Source organism: Gobio gobio (assembly GCF_949357685.1).
Source record: "Gobio gobio genome assembly, chromosome: 6".
Lineage (NCBI taxonomy): Eukaryota > Metazoa > Chordata > Actinopteri > Cypriniformes > Gobionidae > Gobio > Gobio gobio.
This window is the reverse complement of record NC_137102.1, coordinates 23765800-23793659: the sequence shown is the minus strand read 5'-3', so window position 1 is coordinate 23793659 and position 27860 is coordinate 23765800. Positions and strand designations below refer to the sequence as shown.

At 42.9% G+C, this 27860-nt stretch overlaps 2 protein-coding genes across 2 annotated transcripts; one reads left to right on the top strand and one right to left on the bottom strand.

Annotated features, from left to right (window-relative positions):
* The first annotated feature begins 7128 nt into the window (after nucleotides 1-7128).
* Nucleotides 7129-13665, top strand: kcnmb3 (potassium calcium-activated channel subfamily M regulatory beta subunit 3). Its single transcript, XM_079819055.1, has 5 exons — nucleotides 7129-7192; nucleotides 10563-10775; nucleotides 12374-12548; nucleotides 12785-12811; nucleotides 12973-13665. The coding sequence occupies exons 1-5, from the start codon at nucleotides 7167-7169 to the stop codon at nucleotides 13330-13332; spliced, it is 801 nt and encodes a 266-aa protein (XP_079675181.1). The 5' UTR covers nucleotides 7129-7166; the 3' UTR covers nucleotides 13333-13665.
* Nucleotides 13666-17688: 4023 nt separating this feature from the next.
* On the bottom strand, nucleotides 17689-20789 carry kcnmb2a (potassium large conductance calcium-activated channel, subfamily M, beta member 2a; the record flags this gene model as incomplete). Its single annotated transcript, XM_079819167.1, has 4 exons — nucleotides 17689-17973; nucleotides 19145-19340; nucleotides 20466-20636; nucleotides 20743-20789. The coding sequence occupies 4 exons, from the start codon at nucleotides 20787-20789 to the stop codon at nucleotides 17689-17691; spliced, it is 699 nt and encodes a 232-aa protein (XP_079675293.1).
* Nucleotides 20790-27860: the final 7071 nt, after the last annotated feature.

Below are 27860 nucleotides of genomic sequence, written 5' to 3'. Positions count from 1 at the left end.
GCGCTGCGTCAGCTGACGCTACGGGGAACGCCTCCAGCGTGACAGGTGCCTGAAATCACAATCACAAAACGTCAATCCTATTGACCGGCGACAGCCTATGACGTCATCAAGGTGCAACCAGGAAGTATAAAAGGGCACCTTGCCAACATGACAGTATCTTTTCGTCTTCAGGGACTGTTTTGCCTATCTCACGTAAAGCGTCAAAGAAAGTTTTGCAAACGAGAGAATGAAGTGTGCTCAGAAGCAACGCCACTTCCACAGATGTGTGGACCCGTGTACCAGGTATCTTACACCTGAGGATACACACACACTCTGTGTTTACTGTCTGGGTGAGGAGCATGCACGGGAAGTTCTCGAGGGAGCTTCCTGTGCAAACTGCAAGCGTTTTCCCCTGAAAACGCTCCGCTCTCGTCTGGCTCTCTTCTCGAGGGGAGAGAGTTCAGCATCTGGGGACGGCCCCGCTCGAGCTGAGGCTGAGCGGCGTCTGAAGTCCTGGGGTTCCCAGATTGATCTGGCTCGTCGTCTGGAGACTGGTGTAGTGCTCACGGATGACGATCCAGATCGCGAGGGGCAGACATCGGAGGAGGAGCGGGATCTGGGCTCCTCCTCCTCGTCTGCGGCTCTTCCTACCGAGCAAAGGATGGATGAAGAGGTTGATGAGTCAGCTGAGGCTGAAACCTCGCATCCATCCTGTCCCATGTACGGGGAGCTGGTGGAAGTCATGGAGCGCGCTGCAGGTAGACTGTAGCTGCCGTGGCAACGCGCGAGGAGAGAGGTCGTGCGTCCTAGTCGCTTGGATGACCGGTTTCTCTCCGCTCATGACCGCCCAGCTCCCGGGAGTCTTCCATTTCTTCCAGATCTCCATCAGCAGATCTCGAAGGGATGGAAGAAGCCTTATTCAGCCCGCAACCATCGGCATCAGCGAGCTAACTTCGCTGATGTTGAGGGACTGGCTGAGGCTGGATATGTGTCGTTGCCGCCCGTGGACGAGATGTTTGCGAACTATCTCGCCTCTGGGCGGCCATCGACACTGAGGGCTCCCACCCTGCCGACCAAACCCCTCAGAACAACATCACGTTTGAACGGCAGGGCGTACATGTCAGCGGGTCACGCTGGGGCGGCTTTGCACACCATGGATGTGTTACAAGCCTACCAGGCGGACCTGCTGAGGGACCTCGATCAGGGGGAGGGACTAACCCCTGATGCGGTGACCGAGTTGCGCCGGACCACGGATCTCGCTCTCCGGGCTGCCAAACAAACCGCGTTTGTCATCGGTCGTTCGATGGCGGCGATGGTAGCCACGGAGAGACATCTGTGGTTGAACCTGGCGGACATCGGGGAGAAAGAGAAGTCCTTTCTCCTGGATGCCCCGGTTTCGCCCTCTGAACTTTTCGGCACCTCCGTGGAGGCGGTGGTCGGAAAGTTCAGGGAGGCGAAGGCGCGCTCGGCGGGATTTAGAACATGCATCCCGCTGAGGTCCGGGACCGCGCCCAGGCAGCCGGGTGTCCCTGGCCCGTCACGATCTGAGGACTGGAGACGGGACCAGCGAACCAGTGTCGCCTCTCGAGCGCCCCCTCCGTGGAGGACTGGTGCGCAGAGAAGGCGGGACACCCTCAACAGGAAGAGGAAGGAAGCCGGTGCTGGTAACCGGAACCAGCGTAGGCAGCGGACTCCGCCTCCCAGGGCGCGCAGATGAGCGCTGCCTTTTTCCCTTCCTCCTGTGCTTTCCCCTGGGCGCTTTACATCAGGCCGGTGGGCCAATGATGAGCAGAAAATGTAAGATTCTGACGGCCCGCCTGGTTTGTTTGGTGAAAGCGCCCCCCTCAGGATGGTGGTCGTATACTAGCTTGATGGCTGGTTTGAAGCGCCGAGAAGAGCGAGTGGTGAGTCCCCCTCGAGAAGGGTGAAACATTTTCTACTAATGTTTTCAGGACTCCGTTTTTCGCTCTCCTGAGAGGGCTCGGGGGATTATGGAACATCGCTGGACATCGCAGGGCATGCAGCTCCCCGTGAGTAAGCTGAGAACGATCTTCTTTGCAACATTATATGTTTGTGCATAATGCTATACTTTAGCTAGTAGAGATCTACCGCCTCTCCGTGTTATCTCTCTCACTTATGTGAGTGTTTGTATTTGCCGCTCTTGCTCGCGGGCTTGTGGCGTGCGGGGGCGAGTTGTTTGTTTTCCTAGCTTTAAGTATAAAGTAGCATTACGACCGGGTTAAGCACTAATGCGTGAGCTGTAGTGAGATCTGCGCCCAGCCCTGTTGGGCTTTTAAATGGGTTTCGGGGCCCCGTTGTTTATGTAAGGGGTGATAATATTTCTTTCCCGAGCCCTGGGTCGATCAAGTGCAGGTTTAGCACCGCACCACTTGGCCTAGGCTTTGCTAAGGATGGGGGGCGCTTCCTTTAAAAGCAGGTTTGTCGCCCTAGGCCTGTCTTTAAGTATAAGAACAGTGCATGTTTTTCTGCATCCTTGATTCAGCCTCCTCTTATTACAGAGTAGTCCTGCCAAGGCCCGCCCCCTTCTCTGCATTCTGGGGTTATTTAGTAATGCAGTGTAGGTGTTGCAGCAGGGATAGCGACCTTGCCAGTGGTCGTGGGGCCGGGCTGAGCGTCTTTCGCTGTGTGCGTCTAAGACTTTAGTTTTGCTGTGCCCCGCCTTTCAGAGCTTGTGTGGCCACCACCTTCTGGTGGCCCCCGGCCTCATCCTGGAGGATGGTACGGCCGGTGGGTTACATTTTTGTATGATGTGTTTGTAGTAAAGTTCGTTCGTGTGGGAAGAAGGAGGCGGGAACCGGCGAACAATACAACATACTTTAATCAAAAAGAATACAAACAAAGTGAAAGTAAAAGCGGCAGCCCCTCACGGACGACTGCCGCACACACATAACAAAACATAAATAAAACCCAAATTAAAATCCAGGCCTGGTCCTCTCTCGTCCTTCATTTGAGTCGCTCGTCCTTTTATGTCTCCGTGCTCCCTCATGAGAGGACTCGAGACCGGTGTGCCTCGCAGGTGACGTTCATTCTCAATCACGCACACCGATCTCGCTCGCTCCTCCCATGTCTCTCGCTTGTCCACCTCGCCACATACCCCCAACACCCCTCGTAGGCCGGGGACTACCCCGCGTCTACGCCTACTCCCCCCCCGGGGAGCCCAATCTCGGCGTCCGGGGATATGGGCCGGCGAGCCGAGAGAATGGGAGACGGAGACCCCCAGAGCGACCGGACGAGAGAGTGAAGAGAGGAAAGAAAAAAAAAAAAATGAGTCCGGTTCCCTGACACACTGCCGCTCGGTCCTCAGCCCGCCGAGAGGCTCTTCCTCGCGGTGCCATGCGATGGCACTGGACGCTCGGTGGACGGCTCGATCCTCCTCCGCCCCCTGGCGGCCGGCGGTGGCTCCTCCTGTCGAGGGCAGCCGGCAGCGAGTCCCGCGCACTCCCTGCTCCTCCCCAACATGGCGGATGGACGCAGGCTCCGGCCCACGGCGAGCGCCGGCAACTCCTCCGCTCCCTCTAGGACGGCAGCCACCCCACCTCGACCCAGGGGCACGGCAGCGAGCTCTCCGTCCCACCGGATCTTCATTCGCTCCAGCACCACCGCCTCGGGCAGCTCCTCGCGGTCTTCACCCATCCGCGCTGCCCGACCTCCTCAGCACCGCGATCCCCCTCAGCAGCGAGGGCTCTTCGACAGCATGTCTCTCCTTCCTCCCGGGTTTCGGCACCAATGTAGTAAAGTTCGTTCGTGTGGGAAGAAGGAGGCGGGAACCGGCGAACAATACAACATACTTTAATCAAAAAGAATACAAACAAAGTGAAAGTAAAAGCTGCAGCCCCTCACGGACGACTGCAGCGAACACAAAATAAAACATAACACAAAACGTCCAGGCCTGGTCCTCTCTCGTCCCTCACTGTCGTCACTCCTCCTTTATACTCCCTCACTCCTCCGCAAGGGCCGAGATCGCTGCGGCTCGCAGCTGGCGCTCATCCTCTCTGATGAGCGCCGCCTCGTCCCGCCCTCACGGTCCCTCGGCCTCGCTGCTCGCCACAGTGTTTTACCCTCTGCTCTATGTCCTCTGCTCCACCTTCTTTAGGGCTCGGGTCGAGCTAAACATCGCAACCTTCTGCAAAAAGTGGCGGTTTGATCGAATGCTCCCCTGAGGCCCGAGCATTACCAATGGCTGACGTCCTTGCACGAACGGCAGACCGCTGTATGAGAAAGTAAGGCGGCCGCCCTGAAGCAGGTGACGTAAGTTGCACTCCCCTCGCTTTAGAGGGTTCCTAAGCATTTGTTTGCTGAGTGCACTGCTGTTGGCAATGTGATTAGGTTCATGTCTGTAGGCACTGCCCTGTGAGACTGCGCTATCGCGGAGGCCCTTTAGCCTCTGGGATGGAGCCAGCCCCAGGTGCGGGCATATGAAGGCCAGCTGGTTGTGAGTAGCCAGCTTGGGCAGTCTGGGCAGCGGACTCCAGGACAAGAGAGTCTCGACGTCGTGGCCCATAGGTGGGCCCCGGAGGATTCTTTCCGTCGACGCCAACTTCAGCAGAAACCTTGTCAACCAGTAGGCCCTCTTTGGCCTCCTTGGGGATGAGTCCCCAGGTGATAACTGGATGTCCAGTTCTTCGTCAGCAGAAGACAGCTACCGTCAGCCCGGGTGCAGCAGCCAGCCTTCTTCTATCCGCGGCAGGGTTCATAGAACCTGCAGATCTCCTATTTCATAGATCCTACAGATCTCCTGAGGGGTAGGCTCCCGTTTTTGGGTTACCCTGGCTCAGATGGTAGGCCCCATCAGGCCTCCCTGAGAGCCTGCTGTGAGTAGCAGGCCTTGCCCGGTCTCCCCCGAGGGGGTATTCCTGGGCATTAGTCCCTCGACGGCTGGCACGAGCTGCTAGTAGTTGGTAGGCGCTACCAAGCCTCCCTAAGGGCCTGCTGTGGGGTAAGCAGGCTCACTGGACCTCCTCTGAGGGGTTGGTCCCGGGCTCCAGTCACTGGATGGCTAGCACGAGCTGCTTGTAGGTAGTAGGCCTCACCCGGCCTCCCTGAGGGCGAGTTCCCGGTTCCCAGTCTCTGTGGCGGTGAGCGTGAAGTGCTAGCAGGTAGTAGGCCTCACTAGGCCTCCCTGGAGGACTAGCACGTTCTGCTATCAGGTGGTAGGCGGCGAGCCTCCCTGAGATCGTTCCCCGGTCCCCAGTTCCGGTACCTCATGGTAGCATGGGTTGCTAACAGGTAGCAAGCGGCACGGGCTTCCCTGGGGGATTCGCTATTGGATTGTAGGCCTCACCTGGCCTCCTCTAAGGGCATGTTCCGGTTTCGCAGTCACTAGATGAGTCTAGACACTGTGAAAAAGCTATCTCTAGCGCACCTATTGTCAGGTGGCAGGCCTAACTAAGCCTCCCTGAAGGAACGCCCAACGACTAAACAGGTGGTAGGCCTCACTAGGCCACCCTGACGGAGCGAGTCCCTGTTCTCCCAGCTACCTCGAGGGCTAGCTCGACTGCGGTCAGGTGGTAGGCCTGCTAGGCCTCCCTGAGGGCGAGCTCCGTGGTTTGGACACGCGAGCAGTCGGCACAGGTTACCAGATGGAGGCCCCTTCTGGCCTCCCTGGGGGACGAGTTCCCTAGGAGGGAACACATAACTGGCTTTACGCTGACAGCTGGTGGTCACCTGCTATCAGGCGCCGGTTTCTAGCCGGTAGCACCTGAAGGCGGTGTTCATACCCTAGCATGACGAGACGACGCTGCTACTATGCGGTCCCTACAGGAAGGGACTCTCATAGATCGCCTACAGCATGGTTACCTACCAGGCAGGCTTGGGAGCTCCTCTCAAGTGAGAGTCTTCTGTGAGCTGATAGCCGCTTGGCACTGATCCGTCGGTTGTAGGCCCCTCGAGGCCTCCCAGCAAGGATCAGCCTGTAGGCCTGTTCGGCCTCCTGAGCACGTTTTAAAGTGCTTGGTAGATCCTAGGATCGAGCGGCTAAACTCCCCTCGCTAGCAAGGGTTAGAAAGCACTTCGCTGAGCGCTGCTCTCCAGTATAACCCATCTCTGAGGTCCGGCTGGTGGAGGACACTGCCTTTTTTGCAGTACCCTAGCAGGATGTCTCTCCGGAGGCAAGTACCAGAGGCTCTGTACTTAAGCAGACAGGGGTTGGCCGAACTGACGTGTCCCACTTAGAGGTCGCTAGGTCAGGCCTCCCTGGTGGCATTCTGTGAATTCTTCCCGAATAGTGACTGGCACGGGTTCCCTCAGGTCCCCCTGCCACGTTCCCTTAAAGGAACCCCTTCTGTCGAACGGGCTGGTTCCAGGCCTTCGAGCGGCCAGGGTAGGACTTCATGTATTATGCGAAGTTTCCTTCTCAGGTTTATAGCTTGGGCTTTGACCGTAGGGAGCGCTGTCACTGACAGCCTAATGTGACCAGAAGGGGAGTGGTTCAGGCATTTCAGTTGAATTTGCTTGTCCTGACAGTTGTCACTGCCAGTGGGCATGCACTCCTTTCGGCATGGCGGCGTTGGTATATCATTCCCCGTAGCGTCAGCTGACGCAGCGCGAGTTCCCTTTCAGACGTTTAGATACTGTCATGTTGGCAAGGCGCCCTTTTATACTTCCTGGTTGCACCTTGATGACGTCATAGGCTGTCGCCGGTCAATAGGATTGACGTTTTGTGATTGTGGTTTCAGGCACCTGTCACGCTGGAGGCGTTCCCCGTAGCGTCAGCTGATGCAGCGTCTCGTTCCCTGTTCTCAGGGAACATAGGTTACATACGTAACCAGAGACGTTTTCCGCTTTTAGTTGAAAATGGTGTTGGCTAAACGGCCCCTGAAATAAACGTTTGTGTTACCTGCAATTGAATCCGTGTCTCTCTCTGACAAGTTCAGTGATGATTCAATTTGGTTCAATAAAGTTCATCAATTATGAAATTAGTTCAATTCAGCTATAAAGCTGCTGTAAACATGATGATCCCCTTGTGATGGATGATGATGACCAGGTGCGTAATGTTGTTCTGACAAATTGAATACTTTTTCATATACAGTAAGTCATTAATTAATAATGAATGTTATTTTGAATAAAAACTCGTTAATTATTGATACACTGTTGTGCTCATGAAGCTAAAAGTTGTGAGTTTTGTCATTTGGTGTCGTGAATCAGTCTAGCTTAATAGAAGCTATATCATGAACAGAAGAACGCATCTTTTGAGGTAAGACATTGTTTGGAACTTACACCATTTTAGAATCTGTGTTTCAGTAAAGTAAACATAATTATGTGCATTTCTGCAGGGTTTGTTCGTTTACTTGATTTTTTTTAGTTTTGTCCAGGTCATAATTTAAAAATAGAAAAAACAAACTGTCAGGTGTGCTTACAATCCCATAGGACATAATTATGGTCTGGCTGTAGGGGTTCCCATAGAAACCCTCTGTGGCATCCCTGTTCAGGTAGAGGAAAGATATTCCACTGATCTCAGCTGGATAAAGAGAAAACAGTCCCTTAAGTGCACTCTGTTGTGCACTACATGTCTGATAGCTATGCAGCACAATGGTTCTGTGTCCAGATGTATAGTTCATTGACCTTGTCAAAGTGGGGTCAGTGTTGTGTTAATTTAGTGCTGTAACCCAGTTAAGGATTACTTAGTAAGATAGAAATGCTGCTGAATCATTCCCCCCGGGGGTCTTTCAGTGTTCCTGTTAACATCACCTTGCATGGCGCGCGGCGACGACACATGCGGTACGTATATGGAGATCAGATCCACTGCCTTCGTCTTCTGTTTTATTACAGCTAATTGTCCAGTTGTGACTCTAGTACAAGAAGTTAAGTTATTAACAAATATAACAATGGCAGCAACAAGTCCTTTAGAAATAACATACCTTATACTATTTTTGTCTCCCCGCTGTATTGTATTGAACATTATATCAAGTTAAGTAGAAAGACACTAGAATCACTCAAATACTGATAGTTCACTCAAAATGAAATTATGTCATTATACTCACCCTCATGTTGTTCCTGTAACATGTTTGTTCCATTTTGTTTTTGTTTTTCTGTGTTCCCTTTAGTTTGTCTCCATGGTTTTTGATTGAGTTATGCATTTGTTTCTGGTTACATTTATTATCTTTGTGTATTTAAACACCTCTGTTCTTTCGGTTTCTTTGTCCGGTATCGTCAATATTAACGTTTGAATGATTATTGTTCCTGATATTTCTTGTGTGCTCCTTTTTTGATTTATATTTAAAGATTTTATTAGTGATAGGACTTCTTTCTTTGTGCGCTCATTACAGAAATTTGTGATAGTTCCAACACTCATGCCCTTGTAAAAAGAAATGTGCTTAATTGTATTGAATGTGCACTTGTACTGTACTGTACAAACACAAAAACTGTGTTTGCAGATAATATTCATGAAATAAAATGCCACAGTGTTCTTTCTGAATTTTTTCGAATTAAAATGTTTTCTAGTTAAATGTACTTTAAAGTACATTTCAAATCATTGTTTTAATAATCTTTTGTTTTGTTAAAGAAGTATACTAATTTTTATACTAAAGAACATAAAGTACTTGATTATAATTTTACTTTAGTGTGTTATTTGATATAATATTTAAAGTTAAGTTGTTTTAAATGTATTAAATAGCAAATTTATCATTACAAATGTGTAATTACAAATATATTACAATTACAAATAAATTATCGTTTCAATAGAAATAACATTAAAGTATATTTTAGTTTACCATAAACTAAACTAAACTTGTACATGTACTAAACTTTTCAGTACATTCAATATTACACTTAAACCATATAGCACTCAAAAGCACTCTTGAGTTCAACTAACTGCATTTAATATAATTTTTTAATTATAATACATGTTCATTTAAAGGATTAGTTAACTTTTAAATAAACTTTTACTGATAATTTACTCACCCCCATGTCATCCAAGATGTCCCTGTCTTTTTTTCTGCAGTCGAAAAGAAATTAAGGTTTTTGATGAAAAGGTTTTTTGATTTCTCCATATAATGGACTTCAATGGGCTCCAAACGGTTCAAGGTCCAAAGGACAGTTTCAGTACCGCTTCAAAGGGCTTTAAAGACACCAGACGATGAATAAGGGTCTTTTCTAGCGCAACGATCAGTTTCTGCGAGAAACCGAGCAGTATTTATGCTATTATTTTACCTCTTATCAGACGAACGTGATCATCTCTGAGCTCCGCCATAACTTCCGCTAAGTGAGGTCAAAAGATCATTGATCATTTGTCATAGATGTATACGATCGATATATCTATGACCACGCTCGTATTTTGCCCTCACTTAGCGGAAGTTATGGCGGAGCTCAGAGATGATCACGTTCAAATAATAGCATAAATACTGCTCGGTTTCTCGCAGAAACTGATCGTTTCGCTAGATGAGACCCTTATTCATCGTCTGGTGGTGGTTGATATCATTTAAAGGCCTTTGAAGCTGTACTTGAACCGTTTGGAGCCCATTGAAGTCCATTATATGGAGAAAAATCATGGAATGTTTTCATCATAAACCTTAATTTCTTTTCGACTGCAGAAAGAAAGACATGGACATCTTGGATGACATGGGGGTGAGTAAATTGTCAGCTAAAGTTTATTTAAAAGTGAACTTATCCTTTAATTGTAAATAACATGCAATATATTCACTTATATTCTTTTAAAGTATATTATTTCCATAATGAGTAGTCTTTTTAAAATATACTTTTTAACCCCATACAATGAAACTCACTGGGGTTCTAAATAGTTTGGACTCCACATTTCTTCCACAGAAGAAAGAAAGTACATGTTTGAAATAAAATGAGGATGAGTAAATTGTGGCTTTTCCATTGGTTGAAGTTGCAGTCTGATTTAAATTTGTGCAGTTTGTAATTTCACCAACAAAGGCCATGTGCATGTTATAGTAAATCTGCATAAAATTATTTAAAGGAATAGGTCACCGAAAATTGAAAATTGAATTTTTTTTATTATTATTATTTTTAGGGAGATTTATAGACTGGGTAAACCCAGCCTGATCTGCCAGCGATTTAATTTCGCCCGGCAACTCAGTCTGGAAACCCGTACATTCTCTTCTACTGCTTCTGTTACACTTTTGCGGGAACCAATCACAGACTGGCTTATCCACCTGGCCCGCTATTGGAGGGATTATCACGATGATGGATAGAGAAGCGATGGGTCATTGCCTGTTGATCACGCCTCTTGTGGTCTGATTGGTTGAAGGACTATCCAAGTGTACAGAGTGATTTGAATTATGCTTGTTTATCATGCCTCTTGTGGTTTGATTGGTTGAAGGACTATCCAATTGCGTACAGAGTCATTTAATTTATGCGCATTTATGCTCGCGTGTGCAGTAGAAAATACAGAGCAGACTCCCCAGACCAATGTTCAATCTTAAATTGAGCTTGGTCTGGTGATAGCCAGACAAGGAGATTTACAGAATCTCCACGAAATTTTGAAGATTCCTCAGAAATTCTCCTTTTTTGTTCTATGGAAAAAATAACAGTATATAGGTTTGTTATGACATGAAGTTGAGTAAATAATTTCTGGGTGAATTATTCCTTTAACTGTTTCTCAGGGATGTCTTCCACCATCAAGGCCAATTGCAGGAAACTGGAGGGAACTGGAGGAAAGAGAGGGAGCTGAAATGCAACGAGAAAGCCAAAGCTCAAATCCCAGAGTCCAGTGTGGGAGAAGACAGAGCCATCCTCTTGGGCTTCACCATGATGACCTTCTCAGTCCTCATGTACTTTCTGGTGGGAATTGCGATGGTGAAACCATGTCTCCATAGGTTAGTACCAGGTCTTCAGGTAGACTGCTTGTATGCCTTATTAGGAAATGATACTTTTCATGTTGTAATTTTTGTACCTTTGACATATACTGACATCCTCCATAATAACACAGAAGGTATGAAGGATGGGTCAGTACCCAGTTTATTTGGATTATTTGGATTTAGTTGTGTTGTGTATGTTCCGTGCACTCCGTGTCTCCATGTCTCTGACAAACTGTTTGGGTGTTGACCACCGAGCTGTGGGCTATAGTTTGCTAACATAAACATAAAACAACTTATTTCCTTTCTGAGTCTTTATTTTTAGAACAGAGTGGCGCACCATCATTATTATAATACAATGTAAGTGATGCAAGCACTGTATACTGTACGCCGTGTTAACCAGCAGAAATATTTTGTCTGTAAACATGCTACTGTGACACGGGCTTTGTTCTCTGCTCTCCGTCGGACTTTGGCTCGAATTTGTAAGGCAAAATTGATGCCATGTCTGTTCCATAGACTGTAAAAAAATATGGATGTAGTGTCCGTGACGTCACCCATAGGTTTTTGAAGAGAGTTTTTGAAGCATCAAAATCGGCCGTTGCCATCTTGGCAGAGCATCACCGTGCGTCACTCCCGGATAACAGAAAATGGGCTAAGAGGCGGGACATGGCTAGAGTTGAGGTGAAGGGATGACTAACAGACAGCAGACAAACGGTAATCCACATGTCACTGAAAGTGGCCACACCCTTAATTATGCAGAACTTTAAGGCTTTATATAATGTAAACAAATTAGTTATAAAAAATAATTCACCCCCCTCACAGTTGCCATGAAGGGCAAAATTAGCCGTATAGACCAAAACCACAATTTGTACCAGGCTGTAAACAATGTTTTTTTTTTCTGCTGTAAAGTTGGGCATTGAACATGGGGCTCAATAAGATTCTGCTCCCTTTTGGAGCCTGCCTCTAGCGGCCAGTCAATGAATTGCAGTTTAAGTCACTTCCGTATTGGCTTCAAGAGAAACTGGGGGAAGTTGTCGCTTGGTCTGTTCATACACTGTATAAAATTTTCAACACTTAACAAGCCATAATCCAGTAATGGTGATAGGTGTTCCGTTTCCGTCATGCGCTGTACACAGTATACCAATCACAACTGACTGGGTCATCAATCACTGCAGATTAGCGTCATGCAAAGGAAGGGTTTGGAAAAATGAATCATTAAGTGAATCATTTGGGAGTCTTCGAGCAAATAAGGTAAAAATAAATGCATATTATAAGACAATGAAAGTGTTTTTTGACCTTGCATACATGTAAATCTGTTGTTGTGGACTCCCAAAACAAAAATAGAAACCTTTCAAATGCCATAATAGGGGCAACTTTAAGGCTTTTCTCTGTAAATTATAAGATTTGTTATTGTTTACTTCCAAAAACAGTACATTTAACAGTGTTTTACTGTAAAATTACATGAAATGTAATAATAAATATATATTATATATATAATAATAAAAAATAATAGTAATGGAACGTACTGTTAACCAATTAACATGATTTATAGTGCGTGCTTTATTACGTTTTTACATTGTAAAAATGTACTTAATAATTCATGTTTGTTTTTCCAACAGTAACTGGAAAAATGCTGCTAACTGCTCATTAGTCCAGATTGATTTGTTGGATGAAGTGATGGACTGCCGTGGCATTGTCAGCTTTAAATGCCTGCGTGTTTTGGTCAACATTTCATCCCCTGAAAAAACACTTCGACTTTACTACGATGAAGAGGCTGTGAAATCCAGGCCAAAGGTATTGTCAGTGTTGTTTAACTGAGTGGAGAATTTAATAATCCTGTCATTCCAAATTCTATATTATTTTCAACTGAAATTAAAAGTTGTGATGATTTTTATGTAAATAAAAAAAACTACCAACAAAACCCCCCCACACTTTACTTATTTCAATTGAGTCAAAATACTGTATTTTACATTAAATATTTTTTTTTATTCTATTCTTTTAAAATCATTATTTTATTCATTTTTTAACAGGGAATTATGGAGAAAAATAATGGAGCGGTAAGACTTTCAAAATTAAAATGATTATTAATATTAATTATTTTAAAATGATATATACTGTTACCAAGTTACGGATAAAAATATGTTTTAAAACATGTGAGTGACCATGTAGTGTAAATGTCTGCAAAATCTATTTCAATTTGCCATAATCTTTCCCTCAGTGTTTCTACACTCCAAAATGCCAACGAAACAAGACAGAGCAAGAGGCTGAGGCCAGTAACATCAAACATGTGTTAAGTACGCAAGGGGAAAATATGACATGCTATCTCAGTGCTACATACCCAGATGACGCCATCTATAGGAGGAAATACTCCATTCAAATGGCCTTCTATTATCTGTTGTGGCCCAGTCTCATGTTGTTTGGTGGAATCCTCCTGGTGGGGCTGGTGAAACTCAACCAGCATCTTGCTTTCATCTGCACTGAGATCAGTAGAGAGGAGTTACTTGGCAAGCAGAGTAAACTGACGGAGGGTAGGATTTACCGGTTCTTAAGATGCAGGCCAGGGGGCAACATGGAGTAGCATGACCAAGTTAGCTAGAAAATAGTATAATGTGCCTCTACTGTAATGGGTAAGTTAGTAGTTATAATGGCTTCATTCAGTGTCTTATGAAATTAAAATTAGTGCCTTATGCCCCAAATATGGCCAAAGCTTTTTATACATTGTGATTGTTCATTATAATTAAATAAAGATGGTGCTTGAAGCAGTTTCTGTATAAATGTATGTTCTTGACCAATGTTTATTACTTTTGATATCATTTCTGGCGAGAAATTACCATTGTAGTAATTAAATATTTGCTTAGTTTTCACCAAAGCTCACTCTTTTTTGCTGTAGATCATTAAACCGTTGTGCTGCATCTGAAGTCTGTCTGAAATCAGTTTTGTGCGGTACCTTCGTGTGCAAACGCTACCTGTAAAGTCATTGCCTGGTAGGGCAGCGAGGCGACAAGTCAGTTTTTGGATGCGTTAGTCCATGGCGAAGGCAGAGCAATGTCTAACCAAAGCGAAGCTCGATGGACGAGAGGGGCTAGTGGAGCCATAAGGACGATGGTCCCAGGTGGAGCCAAGGGATGGAGGAGCCAAGGTGTAGCCGACAGGTCAAAGAGCCGAGATGGTGGGGCTGGTGAAACTCAACCAGCATCTTGCTTTCATCTGCACTGAGATCAGTAGAGAGGAGTTACTTGGCAAGCAGAGTAAACTGACGGAGGGTAGGATTTACCGGTTCTTAAGATGCAGGCCAGGGGGCAACATGGAGTAGCATGACCAAGTTAGCTAGAAAATAGTATAATGTGCCTCTACTGTAATGGGTAAGTTAGTAGTTATAATGGCTTCATTCAGTGTCTTATGAAATTAAAATTAGTGCCTTATGCCCCAAATATACAAGTACAGCGTACAGCGATGCTGACCCCTTCGCCGCTGTTCTGCTCTTCAGAGCAAAAACAGAGCATTGACTCTTTCGATGAATGCTCGATCTGCATTTATAGCACTGCATTATATCCTGCAACATCTCGACAGACCTGGGACTTATGCAAGGATCTTATTTGTGAACTTCAGTTCGGCCTTCAATACCATCATGCCTGATCTTGATGGACTCGGCGACTGGAAGCGGAGCTAAGGGATCCTCTTTCCAAGGTGAAGCTGGTGACCGGAAGATCCAAGGTACATCCACACAGCATATTGGAGTTAATAATGGAGGAACTGAGGAGATAACCAGCAGAGTTTGGGTCGATGAACTTGATGAATTTGGAAGAGGAGGGGGGAGAAGGAGGCTGGATGGGAACTCTGGAGACACACTTAGAGCTGGAGAGACTTAGAGCTGGACAGGACCAGCAGAAACACAGGAGACTTAGAGCTGTGCGGGACATGCAGGAATCGGAGATGCAGGGAAACATCCTTCTTCCATTTCCTCAAACAAAGCAGAACCCAAATCTGGAGTGTCTGGACCGTCTGGAGCGAGTGATTTCCATGTTAAGTCAATGTAAAGACATGTTGACGAGTGTCTGGAGGTCCTGCTGCGCGATAGACGTGTTCAGCACGGTATGATGGACGTGAATTCACCTCATTCGTGCGTCCAGTTCGCTCGAAAGACGCATTTGAGCATCTTGCGCGTTACGCACCAGTGATTTTATCTGGTGCTTTTTGTGCATTCACCCGTTTGAAGCGAATTAGCGTCTGGCGCCAGAGTTGAAAAATCTGAACTTTGGGGTCTGTTCGCAACCAATCAGGAGCCTGCTCGTGATAAACGGCGGCAGACCTGCCCGCTCGATACTCGCTCCGATGCAGGACAACAGGTCATCAAACTGGCCGCAGGACAGGCGGAAGTACCACTGAAAGTGGACGTCATCCAGGCGCAGCTCCTGGAGCAAGTGGTGAAACTCGCCAAACTGAGAATGCCTCCGGAGGGTCTGGTGGACCCAAGTACAGCGATGCTGACCCCTTCGCCGCTGTTCTGCTCTTCAGAGCAAAAACAGAGCATTGACTCTTTCGATGAATGCTCGATCTGCATTTATAGCACTGCATTATATCCTGCAACATCTCGACAGACCTGGGACTTATGCAAGGATCTTATTTGTGAACTTCAGTTCGGCCTTCAATACCATCATGCCTGATCTTCTCTCAGCTAAACTGACCAAGCTCTCTATGCCATCCTCAATCTGTCAGTGGATCTCCAGCTTCCTGACAGACCGGCAGCAGCGAGTGAGACTGGGGAAACTCACATCCAGGATTCTCACTACCAGCACTGGCGCCCCCCAGGGGTGTGTTCTCTCCCCTCTGCTCTTCTCCCTGTACACCAATGACTGCACTTCTAAAGACCCCTCTGTGAAGCTCCTGAAATTTGCAGATGACACCACTGTCATCGGCCTCATCCAAAACGGTGACGAGTCTGCTAACAGACTGGAGGTTGAACAGCTGGCTGTCAACGCTCAAAACGGTGGAGATGATTGTGGACTTCAGGAGGAACAGCCCAGCTCTCCCCCACTCACCATCATGAACAGCACTGTGGAAGCAGTGGAGTCATTCAGGTTCCTGGGCACTACCATCTCTCAGGACCTGAAGTGGGACAATCACATTGACTCCATTGTGAAAAAGGCCCAGCAGAGACTGTACTTCCTTCGTCAGCTGAGGAAATTCAACCTCCCACAGGAGCTGCTGCTTCAGTTCTGCTCGGCTGTCATTGAGTCTGTGTTATGCACTTCCATCACTGTCTGGTTTGGTTCAGCTACCAAATCTGACATCAAGAGAGGAGGATTATTGGTGCTCCTCTGCCAATCCTCCAGGACCTGTACTCTTCCAGAGTGAGGAAGAGAGCAGGGAAAATCATCACAGACTCTGCTCACCCTGGACACTGCCTGTTTGAACTGTTACCATCAGGACGGCGACTCCGTTCACTGGCCACCAGAACATCTAGGCACAGGAAGAATTTCTTCCCACAGGCCATTTCCCTCTTGAACAGTTAAATACCCCCCCCCCCCCCCCCCCAAGCCCCAAAATGTGATACTCTGACTGTTTAGTGCAATCGTCTAAACTCAGGAGATTATTTATATTTATATATTCATACTACTCAAATACTGTAAATATGTTCATAATCTGTAAATGTTTATTATCACTAAACGTAACTGTGACCTTATATTTTTTATACTATTTTTCAGATTTTTATTCTTAGAATTTGTATTACTATGTTCTTGTTGTGTTTGTATTGTATATGTGCACTGGAAGCTTCAGCACCAAGAAAAATTCCTTGTGTGTGCAAGCACACTTGGCAATAAAGCTCTTTCTGATTCTGATCAACATCAGCCATCTTGCAAACAAACAACCGCCATGGCTTTCTTCCATGCCCTCGTACTCCATGAGCAGTCCCACAGCAATGCAAGTGTTGCCGGTTCACGCACCTAGTCAGATTCTCTGTTGGGCTCCGGGACAATGGTTGGCTCATTCATCTTTACTGACTCTTGCATAACAGCAGGCTTGGGCTCACTGTCTGCGGTGGACTCTGGCATTTGCTCCGTGCAGTGTGTGGGTCATGTCCTCCATTGGGCAGATGGTAAACGCTGATCCATTGGTCACCAGCACACAGCACAAAAAAATATATTTTCAAGGTTCGGCCTTCTGTTACAGTATGTGACTGTAGTAATGAGCCCACAACATTTTGATTACAAAAAAATTATCTTTAATCAAGATACCACTAGGAAAACACAGAACTGAATAACGCAAGCACATGAAACGCAAACAAACTCAGGGCTTAAATACACAGTGAGGGTCATCAACTGAACAAAAACAGGTTTGGGATAATTCATTTCCAATAAAACTAACTATGAACAGAGGCAAACAGGAACAGAGCAAACAGAGTGATAACGAAACCAAAACAGAAGGCATACACACGTTACAATAATCAGATATGACTAAGAAAAATAAAATTTGTCATATTCTGTGAGCTGAACATTAACAAATTTTAAACACTGAAGTGTTTTTAAATATATGAAACATGTTGATAAATTATAATATTAAAGAATCAGTATTTTCTTTATTTTGGATTTATTATTATTCGTCATTTATCCAATATAAACACTGCTAATTGATCAAAAGAAAATGAAAATGACAAATTATGATAATTTTCCCAAAGGCTTATAACCGATAAGATTGTCAAATTATTTTGTATATTATATTGCATTATTTAAAAGTCCTTATTCCAACAGCACAAACTTTATCTGGAATAGCACTTAAGAGATATGATTTGTGGTTACAATATAGCTTAGTCATGGAAGACTAACATATCAATTTCCAGTCAATCCTTGAACAGCAGGAGACCAAAATACCATTTGAAGGAGAAATGAAAGCTCCTCCATTCACTTCACCAAGTCTGTCAATCACTGTGCCCCTTTCACTTTGGCACTTTGCCGATTTGTTCACACAGTATGGAAAGGTATTGAGTGAGCTTGACCATGAGTATGATGAGGGTTCCTCCAGATAACATACAGGAGGGCCAGAAGAGCGAGTGGAAAACTGCACTGCTGCCATGCAAACGGTTCAGAAGGATACTGGCCTGACGCTCCTTGGAGTCATGGAAACATGTTACCTGCTGGTGCGTTTTCAGATGTTCTGAAATATTCTGGACCATAACACGCAGGACGCTGTGGTCCTTCTGGCATTTTGGCACATAAAAACACTGTGGAAAAACATAGAGTAGTTTTTTTTTATATATATATAAAACATAGTTATTATTTTAGTTATGTTATTTTTCAGTTTTGTATCTGGAAAATAATTTACTTTAAATGTGCTATTTTGGATTTTAATATTTACACTAAAATTCACATGCATTACATTAAATTGATCAAAATTAACATTAAATACATTTGTAATGATACAAATGATTTCTATTTTAATCAAATGCTGTACTTTTGAACTTTCTATTCATCATATAATCCTGATATATATCCTGCTGAAAAACCCAGCATGAATTTCATGTTGGTAATATTGTAAAATAAACAATATTAGTGTTTTACTGTATTTTTGATTATGCATTCTGGGTGTGCATAAGCGATTTCTTTCAGAAACATTAAAAAATGTTGCTGATCCAAAACTTCTGTACACTATATAGTGTGAGAGGTTAATTTTACATTAGAGGTCGATTTAAATTAGTTCATTCACAACCATCCTTGTCGGAACAAACAGAAAACTTTACTAGAATCAACCTCGTCCTGTTTTTTTTCCCCAAAAACTTCCTACTTCCTACTATTGTGAAAATTGTATTTCTCAAAGCTCAGGAGTTCCATTTAAAGATTATGTTCACCCATTTTGCTGACTTCCACCATTTTGTAATATCAGTGGCTGCATCCGAAATCACATACTTCCTTACTATAAAAACAGTAGGCCTTTGTGACAAAAGAAGTATGTTTGAATTTACAGTAGTACTCATAAAAGGGTGGGCAAAAAGTACCCGGCGAGATTCTGAAGTGTGCATACAATAGACACTTTACTATCCCATGATTTGTGAATGGCAGTGAAACGACGCAACTGATGCTGCAGGTAGATCACATGATAATGACAACAAATGTAGTACGTCCGGATTATATTCATACTACACACATTCATACTATTTATAACGTACATTTTTAGAAGTCGTGAAGTAATTACTTTATCAAAATAAGTACTTAGTCAAGAGAGTATGCGATTTCGGACGCAGCCAATCCCTCTTACTATAACCTAAAGGCATGCCAGCCAATCCAATGTCAGCAAATATAGCATGCAACGTGAATGAATTCTTTCACTTTTGAAAATTCTCCATTTGATCTCAATTTAATCTTGTTACTATTTAGGAGAAACAACTATTGATTGACCTCGGAACTGACGTCCAGCATCTCCTCATCGTGAAAGAGCAGCCCAATACGGCCGGTGGCGTTCAGGCTGACGTATACCTGTAGACAGGGGTACTTAGAGCTTTGCCAGCAGTCAGAGCCACAGTTGTATGAACAATTGATATCCTTTGTTAGACTGGAGTTAAGCACAATACAGCTGGTCTCATCTGTCAATACACTGCATTTTACAACAGAAAGAAAACGTTTAAAAGAAGGATAACTCTTAAAAGTCACACTGAAAGGTTCCAAAAATGTCATGGGTTGAAATATAAACAGTCTTGCTCAAAGGTTTACACACCTCTTGTAGAATCTGTGAAAATGTGAATAATTTTAAGTAAATAAGAGAGGTCATACAAAATGCAAGTTATTTTTTTATTTAGTACCGTCCTGAATCAGATATTTTACATAAAAGATGTTCACATATAGTCCACAAGACTGCTGAATAGCTGAATTTATAAAAAATTACCCCGTTCAAACGTTTATGAACCCTTGATTCTTAAAACCAACTTTTCACAATGAGGACAAATGAGGGTTGTTTGAATGTTTGAAACTTTTTTAATAGTTGTGTTTGAGCCCCTCAATTGTCCTCAGTGTGAAAAAGATGGATCTAAAAATCATATAGACACTGCTGGAAAGGGTTCAAATTTGCAAAAGATGCAGGAAAACTGAAGAATTTTCGGGACCTGGAGGATTTTTCTGAAGAAAATTGGGCAGTTTAACTGCTCAGGAAAAACAAGGGACTCAGGAACAACCATCACAAAACAAAAAGAAACCCTGCCATGGATCATCCAGGTAACGACACACAGTATTAAGAATCAAGGGTAACGTTTGAACTGGGTCATTTTTATAAATGTAGCTTTTTTGTGTGTTGTGGATGATATTTAAACATATTTTATGTAAAATATCTTATTCAGGACAGTTCTAAATAAAAAATAACATGCATTTTGTATGATGCCTCTTATTTTGTGGTCACATTTTTACAGATTCACCAAGGGGTGTGTAACCTTTTGAGCAAGACTGTATACACTCTAAAAAATGCTGGGTTAAAAATAACCCAAGATGGGTTGAAAATGGACTAACCCAGCAAATAGGTTGTTTTAACCCAGAGATTGGGTTATTTTAACCCAGCAATTGGGTTGTTTTAAGCAAACATTTAACCCAACCGCTGGGTTGAAACAACCCAAATTATGGGTTAGTCCATTTTCAACACAACTTGGGTTATTTTTAACCCAGCATTTTTTAGAGTGTATAGTTACATAGTTCAGGGCTAAATATTATTGAAGCAGTCATGGTGTAACACTACCTGTCTGCATACGTGCGCACCATGGTGATACAGATCACAAAGTACATCATGACTGAGCTGAACACCATGCCCAAACCCAGCAGAATGGCCCTGTCCTCTCCAGCCTTCAGTGCTGTTTCTGTTCTTTTTTTGTCCTTTAGCTCATATCCCCACAATCTCTTAGAAATTACCCTGGGAAAAGACATCAGTGAAACATTATGATGTGAATAACAATCACCCAATTTACATTAATTGTACATATTGAGGCAGGCAGAGCAAGTGTTAAACAGATTTACACCTTTGTTGAGTGGCTTGTGTTGTTTTGACCCCCTTCACAAAGAACATCTTGTCTGATGACTGTCAGGGAGATCTGGAGGATCGGAGTTCTAGAAAGTTTAAAAAAACAGAGAAATCATTGGATAATTTCACACAAACATTTTACAGTTTTACAGGTCACACTGAACACAAGTGTTTATATTACAAATCTAAAAATATCCATCTTGAAAATGGTTTTGAGCTTATAAAATTTGCATTTACATAGTTCTGTTATAAAACTATCGGACCATAGTTTGACACATTATGCTTACAGAAGCCAGAAGTATTGATTTTACAATACACTGCTTTTACTATGTAAAGAATATATTAACTATTCACTGACAGTGCACTTCAGTGATACATAAATCAGCATATAGAAAGATGGGTCATAACATGGGCCATAACTCCATAAGTGCAGTTTCTGAATCAATCTAATAGCCTTAAGAAAGCTTGAGGATCTTATGGGAGGACTGAGCAATGCCTTTGCAATATCAAGTGTTTGGTTTGTTTCATTTAGTCTACATCCATTAAAATCTTAATTTAGTTTGAAAACAAAATTATTTGAATGGATATTTCTTAGCAACACGGACCTTTTCAGAAAAAACTGAAACCCAGATACTGAGCATCCACACTCTAAAAAATGCTGGGTTAAAAATAACCCAAGTTGGGTTGAAAATGGACTAATCCAGCAATTGGGTAGTTTTAACCCAGCGATTGGGTTGTTTTTAGCAAACATTTAACCCAACCGCTGGGTTAAAACAACCCAATTGCTGGGTTAGTCCATTTTCAACCCAACCTGGGTTATTTTTAACCCATGCATTTTTTAGAGTGCAGTATGTCATATCCAGCCTTTTAAATTCAAGAATGGAAGTGCAAATTTATATTGTAACCTACATGTATGGACTGAAATTGAAAGAAATTCATAAAACTGCAGTAAGTGAAGTTTTAAACAACACATTCACTTATTGAATGATTTGCCCATAAAATTGTTACAAAGACACATTGCATACACCATTAAATTACTGAAATTCCTTAACTTAAACTAAAATGTTATTATATAAGCTTATTCAGAGACTGTATTTGTATACATAAATTAAGTCTGTAAAGAAGGCTGTTTAGTTAGATTAGTAATTTAGTTAGATTTAGTAAATTACCCCATGATTTACTCACCGTCAAGCCATCCTAGGTGTATATGACTTTCTTCTTTCAGCCTAACACAGTTGGAGTTATATTAAAAGATATCCTGGCTTTTCCAAGCTTTATAATGGGAGTGAATGGTACCATAGATTTTGAAGCCCAAAAAAGCGCATCCATCCATCCATCCATCATAAAAGTAATCCATATGGCTTCAGGAAGTTAATAAAGGCCTTCTGAAGTAAAGCGAAAAACTATCCATATTTATAACTTATAACATATATATAAAATATAATCAATGGGTTCTGGTAACGGCCGTACTCCAAGTGGAGTCTCTACTAGAAGAGTGACCTCTGACCCGCACATGACGTAGTATGTAGGAGTAGTGTAAGTAGACGCCCTCTCGAGATTCAAACAAATAGGGCTGGGCAACAAACTCAAGCTCCTCAAACATTTATCTGGTGACCGCGTGGTGTTTGAGCGAAACTCGACTCGAAACAAGTCACAAGTCACTTTCACAAATGTTTGGAACACCTGAATTAAATGATTAGGAGAGGTGTCCCAATACGTTTGGCAATATAGTGTAAGTGCACAAACATAGAATTCTCTATAAATATTTGGAGGTGGCCTATGCATATTCAAATCAAGTATGCATATTCAAACATAGCTTGAGTGCTGTAATACACAGCTATGAGGGGTGGGTCATTAAGGGGTCAGAAATGCAGTTGACGGTTGATAGAGCCCCACTTTCAAAATTGCCTTGCCATTACTAAGAGCATCAGGGCATGAAGAGAATTACATTATTATTACAAGTACACACTCACATATGCTGTATCGACAATGTCAACTGTTTTTTGAGCACAACATGCCTTTGCTAAATGCAGAACGTTGCCAAACATAAAGCAGAGTAAATACATTATTGATTCACTGACCCTGGGTTTGGAAAATAGCCCAAATCTTTACTCCTGAAACAAAGAGATGTCGTCTACTTGGAGGAAAAAAAGGCTAAAGCTCTTTCCTTTTGTCCAATGTCACATGATTTTTAAGTAATGAGATGATTGAAAGCACTCAGCAATGAGGGACATAATTTTACAAGTTCCTGTTGAGAATGAATAGGCCTTTTCTATCCCATCTAATCGATAAATGTTTTTGGTTGATTGAAACTGTCTAAATCGTTGTATCCATTTGATAAATGGATTTAAAAATCAATGCACAAAAAGTCCTTTCTTCTTTGGAATTCACAAATAAAATCTGCTTTTCGTTCACGTCAACGGACAGCAGCTTATTGGCTTTCAATTATATTTTTCATGTCTCACTTGACATGGTTTTGTAGAGCAGTTCCTTTCAAGATGTCCTGGAGTTAAATCAAAGAAGGTACATCCGTGAAAATGTATTCCTGAAACATTTTCCCTCCATTTGCTCTGCTATCCTCGGAGTACTTATCAGAAGGCACAGAAGCATTCAAACCCAGCATGCTTTATCTTACTAATCAATCAATATATGTAATCCAAAGCTTTCCATTTATATCCCTTGCAAGGCCAAGGTCTCTACATACCTGTATTGATAGTTTGAAGCCAAAGTAGAGCAATGAAATTTCAAGAAAGCATGTTGAGTCAATAACCGTCAGCCTTCTCTTGCTCCTCTCGAGACCCGTAAGGGTTTTTAAAATACCCGATAATGCTGCTGGCAGATTTGTGGCTTTGTGGGCTGTGTGCCAGTGTGTGAAACTGTGTAGGGCAGCAATTTCCTGCCAAATGATGTGTGGAATGAGTCCTTCCTAGCCGGCCCGACACCCTGACCTTGCCCCTTTCCAGCATAGAGGTGAAGAACTGAACAGAAATAACCATGTGCCACTTTTCGTCAAACCTCTGTCATTGAGCTTGCATACATGATTTATGGCATTTACTAAGGCAAGCATCACTACTACGATTACTCATACTTGGGATTAGTGATTTGATCCCCTAAACCTGAGGGCAGAAACAAAGCATTTTTACACCATAAAACTAATGATTCTGTGCACACTGAAAAGCAATTCCAGTTGCATTTTCATTTAGACATGGTCCCTTTCAAAGCAATTCAGTTCAGACAATCACACTCGGCAGTTATTCCATTCAAGTACATTTCTTATCTAACTGAATGGGCAAATACAAAATTCTCACATTTAAATAATACATTAGCAAAAACATCTGACATGGCTGGTATCATAGATGGTTTCATATAAATAATGCTTAAAAATTGTATAATGCAGTTTAGAGCAAAGGCAAGAACGCATTGCAGATATGTTTGCGTAACATCTAACTTGCTCAGCAAGACAGCAGTAGCTCTGCCATGACAGAAGCTGACCTGAATGAGAAAAGTGACTGGAAACTTCATTTCACCTGTTCAGTCCATCGAGGTCAGACGTCCGTGAGTGAAAACATGAACACACTGGAGAGTTACTTTATAGTAGAAAATGAAGTTGTACTTCTGATGAAATGAGACACTAACACTTTTCATGTTTAACACGATAAAGATGCTTGATTTTAAGCAATCTATTGTATGAAGTGCTGTATAAATAAATGTGACGTGACTTTACTAGAGTGCCGAATTGCAGAGCTTGTGCAAACATAACCACGTTGCTGTGATGATCATATGCTTTCCTTATGCTTTAATTTGTCTTATTTAAAAAAAAAAAATTCACAATAATATAAAACTCTCCTGATATTAGAGTAACAATTTCAGAAGAATAAAATAAATCATATTCTGTTACCTTTTGTTACCTAAGCTCATGAGAGCGACCCATTCTTTCACAAATGTTTGTAGAAGCAACATGCCTAGATGCTTGATTTTATACACCTTTGGAAATGGAAGTGTTTGGAACACCTGAATTCAATGATTGTACATCTCTTGTGGGTTGTACTGTTATTTAATGTGTGCGGATTGTTCTGCTGATGAAACACTGCAAAAATATCTTTCCAAGAAATGTCAACAGACAAAAAACTCATGAGCTGTATGTGGAAAATTATAAGTGAGCTCAAAGATTTTTACAGCGGATACCATTGAAAACACGGCAAGTCTGTACCTCACAGCCTCGCTTTTATACCTGTCATTTCACTGCTCTGAATAAGGTCTATTGTCCTTTGGTTTGACGGGTATGGCTATTGTCTTTACGTCCCAGTGACAGGTATGTTTAGGGATGGGGAGGTGCTTAAAAAAATTTATGCTTTTTTTTCTAATAATTGAATGTTTTTGTACGATTCCCAGCATACGAACTTGTACAAAATTGCCACCTCGTAACATTACGTTTTCCCTTAAAGTGTTGATTTCTAAAAGGTGATTTGTTCCAGAAACATATTTTGTTATGTTGGTTGAAAGCTCTTTACATTCTGATACCCATTTGGGTATTATATGATATAAAACGCAGAATATAACAGGCAGATAAGACTGCAGGCACAATTTATTCAAAAAGTACAAATATTCCAAGTGTTCCGAGGCCAAACGATTGATTTGTGTGAAGAAAATCCCCAAAAGCGATCAGCGTCTCCGTCCACCAAAGATCATGCACACATTCAAATTTCAAAAATTGCCGCCCGAAGAAACATTACATCTTTGATAGTGAAATTGCATTGGCTCTCGTATTTCTCGTGACCAATTGCGCCATTACGTCAGCTTTGATTGTAAAATGTCATTGGCTCTTGTGTGTCTCGTGACCTGCTGTACGTGTTCATGAGCTTTGAAAGAGGCGTGGTTTTGGAGACGCTCTGAAGGACTGGTGGGATCTCATGCGTTCAAAGCTAACTTGCTATTGCTAGCTGCTCCGAAAATGGCCTACCCTACCTTTAAGATCAGGTTACAGTGCAATGCATACATGCACTTGAATTACACATTTCAGAATGCAAAATAGATGCATCTGTGTTCAGGCACTGGTATGTTTAGTATGTTTCCTTTATTATTACATTTCACTGTGTAACTCGTCCTGCGCCATTTGTATGACAGACATGAATATGATATCATGCAGCATTCTTTTCTGCTAATCGGTCAGACATATAAATTTAAGCTGGCGTATAATAAAAGCAATGCAACTACACTTCAGAACACCCTAGCAATTATATAGCAATGCATTAAACACACACGTTGCAGCAGTGACAACTGAACAAGCAATTGCCACTCTAGTTTGTGGCTACTCTTATATACAGCTTTTTATGCATCAAACACACATTATGCCAAAGATTAAGATGAAACTAAGAAAAATTAGGTGGCAATGACAGCAAGCATTTCAACAAAGGATCAAACATAGTTTTATTTTAACCTCTGAGAGACAGCAGGGTTTCTTTGCTGACTAAAATTCTCTACATATCTGAAAGATGACAGATCATTTTGTCCCAAGGGCAAACTGATGAGAAGAAGCCAGAATTGCTGTAAGTGCAAGAAGACACACTCTTTTATCTCAGCGCAGTTTGTCCATGTGAATGCACATAGAGACGATAATTGGACTTTTTGATGGTCTCTTTTAAATTCTGAAATCCATTTAACACTTTTCACACTTTGTCGCAAATGGAATGGAGTCAAATCTTTTCATTTTTCTTTTTTTTTTCTGCAAAGAGCCCATTTCTCAAAACGATGCTATCTTTGACTCAACTTCATCTCTGTATACTCTGCTGAGGCTGACTAGTTCTTTTCGGGGGAAAGTACTACATCCACATTATTTTCTAGATTAGGCTACATCAAACTTAGAAATGCCCAATCTTTTATTTGACAATCAGACCAGTCACGCACCCTTCTGTGTTTTACGGTGTGTTGAGCAGATCCTTAACGGGGGACATTTACACCTGTTGCTGGCAATTGTGTTTGTTTCAGCTTCCTCTGTTCATTTGCCTATTCAGCCCTCTGAGAAATCTGCCTGCCCTTTCCCAAGAATGTTCCAGGTAGTATTTTCTGCCATGTGTTGGATTATTATAGTACCATTGACAGGTGTTCTGAAGGGTTGAAAGGTCTTTAGAAAGTCCTGTCTCATCATCACAACATACTATACATTTCAAAACATGGATATGTCAATTGATTTTGTGTGTATTTAAAGGGTTACTTCAGTGATTTTGCATTAAAGGGGTGGTTGCATGCGATTTCACTTTTTAAACTTTAGTTAGTGTGTAATGTTGCTGCTTGAGCATAAACAGTATCTGCAAAGTTACAGCGCTGAAAGTTCAATGCAAACGATATTGTCTTTTAAAGTTATGGCAGTTTATTGTCCACAAAAACGGCGGGTTTGGACTACAACAAGCTTCTTCCCGGTTTGGTGACATCATAAACCCTTGCGAGTAACATAAACACTGCCCCCGCGAACACGCAACAAAGTGGGCGAGGCCACGTCGCAGTCATTACGAAAGAGAGAGAGCTGTTGCAGAACTACAAACTACATTTGGCCATCTAACCAATCTAAGACCATTGCGTTTTTTGGAGGAATGGGCTTCATAGAAGCAGGAAGCAAACGAGCCGTTCAAAGGACAGTGGAGACAGCGGTGTGGAATAAAGGTAAAATATAAGAAAAATACGGCGTTTTAAAAATTATTAAGTATTAAGACATGTTATACTGCGTCCCATAAACACAACCGAGCCTAGAAAAAAAACACGGAACCACCCCTTTAAGCTTTGTATCAGTAGAAACCCGGTAGTATATTCAAATGATGGTACTTTCATATCCCCCTGAGACGAGAGAATTATGCATTTTATTTCTGGAAAAATCCTCTGATGACGCAAATATCATCATTTTGCGTCATCTGAGGATTTCTTGGCCAGAGGCTAAAAACTACAGCCAGTAAAAGGAGCTGTTCCGCATGTTATCAACCTGCCCATAGGGTGGGATGTCTCTCACAGAATGTAAATGTGCTAGCCCGCTGCCGCTCAGCTCGGGCATTAGTAACGGAGCGGTACAGAGCAAAGTGAGTGTTTCAACTTTTCGATTAATTCCTATGAAAGTTAAGCTTCCATAGG

Excerpts from the sequence above, each read along its gene's own strand:
- kcnmb3 (XM_079819055.1), top strand. The coding sequence starts at position 7,167 with ATGAACAGAAGAACGCATCTTTTGAG. Across the intron at positions 10,776-12,373 it reads GTGAAACCATGTCTCCATAG|TAACTGGAAAAATGCTGCTA; the intron begins GTTAGTACCAGG and ends TTTTTCCAACAG. Across the intron at positions 12,812-12,972 it reads TGGAGAAAAATAATGGAGCG|TGTTTCTACACTCCAAAATG; the intron begins GTAAGACTTTCA and ends TCTTTCCCTCAG.